The sequence below is a fragment of the Gadus morhua genome, chromosome 21 (genome assembly GCF_902167405.1).
Source record: "Gadus morhua chromosome 21, gadMor3.0, whole genome shotgun sequence".
NCBI lineage: Eukaryota > Metazoa > Chordata > Actinopteri > Gadiformes > Gadidae > Gadus > Gadus morhua.
The window spans coordinates 13,359,909-13,362,408 of record NC_044068.1 but is presented as its reverse complement, the minus strand read 5'-3'; the positions used below and the strand labels follow the sequence as shown (position 1 = coordinate 13,362,408).

General features: G+C 47.8%; 1 protein-coding gene across 1 annotated transcript in view; it reads right to left on the bottom strand.

The window, feature by feature from the left end:
- scara5 (scavenger receptor class A, member 5 (putative)) overlaps positions 1–2,500 on the bottom strand; it is a 65,885-nt gene that overhangs the window by 58,656 nt on the left and 4,729 nt on the right. Inside the window, exon 3 of the mRNA XM_030345440.1 lies at positions 583–711. Within this exon, the coding sequence (XP_030201300.1) occupies positions 583–711 (129 nt within the window). The remainder of the gene's footprint in view (positions 1–582; positions 712–2,500) is intronic.

Below are 2,500 nucleotides of genomic sequence, written 5' to 3'. Positions count from 1 at the left end.
ATGGAGCTTATTGCCACAGCCAACCAAACTAGCATGGATCAAACCCATAAGAGTATAGGTCCTTAAAACAGTATTGCTTGAGGCAGCAAAACAAGCACTTAAGCTAGCCGTGGCTTTCCAACTTAATAACGTGTTCGTAAAATGCTAAAAGCTTGACTTCAACCACAACCGCAACCACATAAAAGTGTCAGTAACTTCAGTCACAAAGCGGCATTTAAATATAAGTGCGTATAATTTTACAAAAAACCTTCAAGGGGACTTCCTGGACGTGTAGGTGTGTGTGTGTATATATGTGTGTGAGAGTTTATTATGATCGAGGGGAAATGCTGTCAGTCGGCCGGTGGGCTCAAGGGAACATTGGCCGGTTTAGCCGACCGACCCACACGCAATCCCACCACTGTCATCAATCACAGGCTCTCTTGGCATGTCACACACCCACAGGCAGACCAACAGGTTACACACACACGCACGCACACACACACGCACGCACACGCACACGCACACGCACACGCACAGACACACAGACACACACACACACACACGCACAGACACACAGACACACACACACACACAGCCTCCTACCTGCCAGACAGAGGCCGAAGATGGTGAGCAGCACCAGGATGTAGAGGGACACGATGGCGTACTTGATGGCGGAGAGGGAGTTGAGATGACCGCAGCACTGCTCCTGCTTCCTGCGCCGCCTTGCAGAGCCTGTGGTGGACGGCAGCGGCACAGCCACAATCCATTTAACAAAAAAAGTGTTTGGTGAACCCAGAACCCAGAATCGTTTTGGTTCCGTTTTCCAACATGATATTTTGATAATATGACTTCATAATATGATAATATGAAATTTTCACATAGTAATCTATGCCGTTTTGTCTCGGTAACTCAAAAAGGAGTCAAGTTGTTGAGAGAAAACAGGTGTAAAACGCCATGTTTTTGCCATTTCCTCAGCGTGTGAACGTTTTACTCTGCCCTGAACCTCAACTCGTGTTCTCTTCTGGTCGTCGAAGGGCCTTCTCTGAGGCGCTTCAAAGAGAATATCATCGTTTTGGAACATGAGCTGAAACAGGGGGTTCACTAACACTTTAAAGAGGGAGCAGCATAGTCTTGGGGTTAGGGATTTAGGCTCCCAGCCCAGAGGCATTGGGTCGGATCCTCCATGTCCACCACTGACCTGTAGGCATCCTTGGTGCCAAGATACCCGGCCCTACCCCCTACCTGCTCTTCAATGACCTGGATCTGATTTCACTCCATGGCGCTTTGGATTAAAGGTAAACATGCAGTGTCAATCTCTTGAATCCCCCTAAAATCAAAATATTGAATTTATAAAATAGCAGTACTGTTGTGATGTTGACACCACAGGGCTCCTTGACCGCGGCGCGAGAGAATGCTAACCAGACAAACGGTTTTGCTGGAATGACCAAAGTGAGTTATGTGTTCTTTGGGACAGAAGAGAGCAGATTTTACGTGCCTTTTGGGAGGTTTCACTGTTTTAATATGATGAGTTGTCTCAGGAAGGGAAAACACTCTTCACTTTGTCATTCGTCATTATACTCTTACTTACACTCTCACACACGCGTGCACACACATACAGACAAACACACGTGCACACACATACAGACAAACACACGTGCACACACATACACACACACATTCAGTATAAACACGCCCACACGTATGCAGAGGAGCAAGATCTACAACTTCAGTTACCACTTAACCTCTCTCTCTAGGCCAAACAGATGTTCTCATATCACTCATAATAAAACTGTCTTCAAGGCCACATAGATGATGGAGCTGTGACATCATGCATGTGTGTGTGTGTGTGTGTGTGTGTGTGTGTGTGTGTGTGTGTGTGTGTGTGTGTGTGTGTGTGTGTGTGTGTGTGTGTGGGTGTGTGTGTGTGTGTGTGTGTGTGGAGGGGGGTCTCTGGCCACCTGGCGGTGCTTGGCGTTAAACTCAAAGTAGGGCTGTGAAGACATTTTACTGGAGCGTCTGGCTTTGTTTTTATGCTGTTTGTTGTTCCAATCCCGGCCTCTGCCTAGAGTACCTTTGAGCAAAACGACCAAACCCTGACCACGATGAGCTTGCCAGTATAGCTGGCTTTGCGTGGTTGACACTGCTAGTAGAGTGTGCATTTCTGACCCGCATAAGGTCAGAAATGCAGACACTTTGGCTCTCCGTATTGCAAACACACACCCACATTCACACCCAAACGCAATTCAACTGATCCTCTCTCTCTCTCTCTCTCTCTCTCTCTCTCTCTCTCTCTCTCTCTCTCTCTCTCTCTCTCTCTCTCTCTCTCTCTCTCTCTCTCTCTCTCTCTCTCTCTCTCTCTCTCTCTCTCTCTCTCTCTCTCTCTCCTCCATCCCTGACGATCTACCCCATCCTACAGAACACACTCTCTCCCAGCTTAAGACAACACAGCTGGCTCCAAGGTGTGTGCGTGTGGATTTGTGTCTGTCTGTGGTGTGTGAGGTGCAAGTGTGTCAGGCAGATG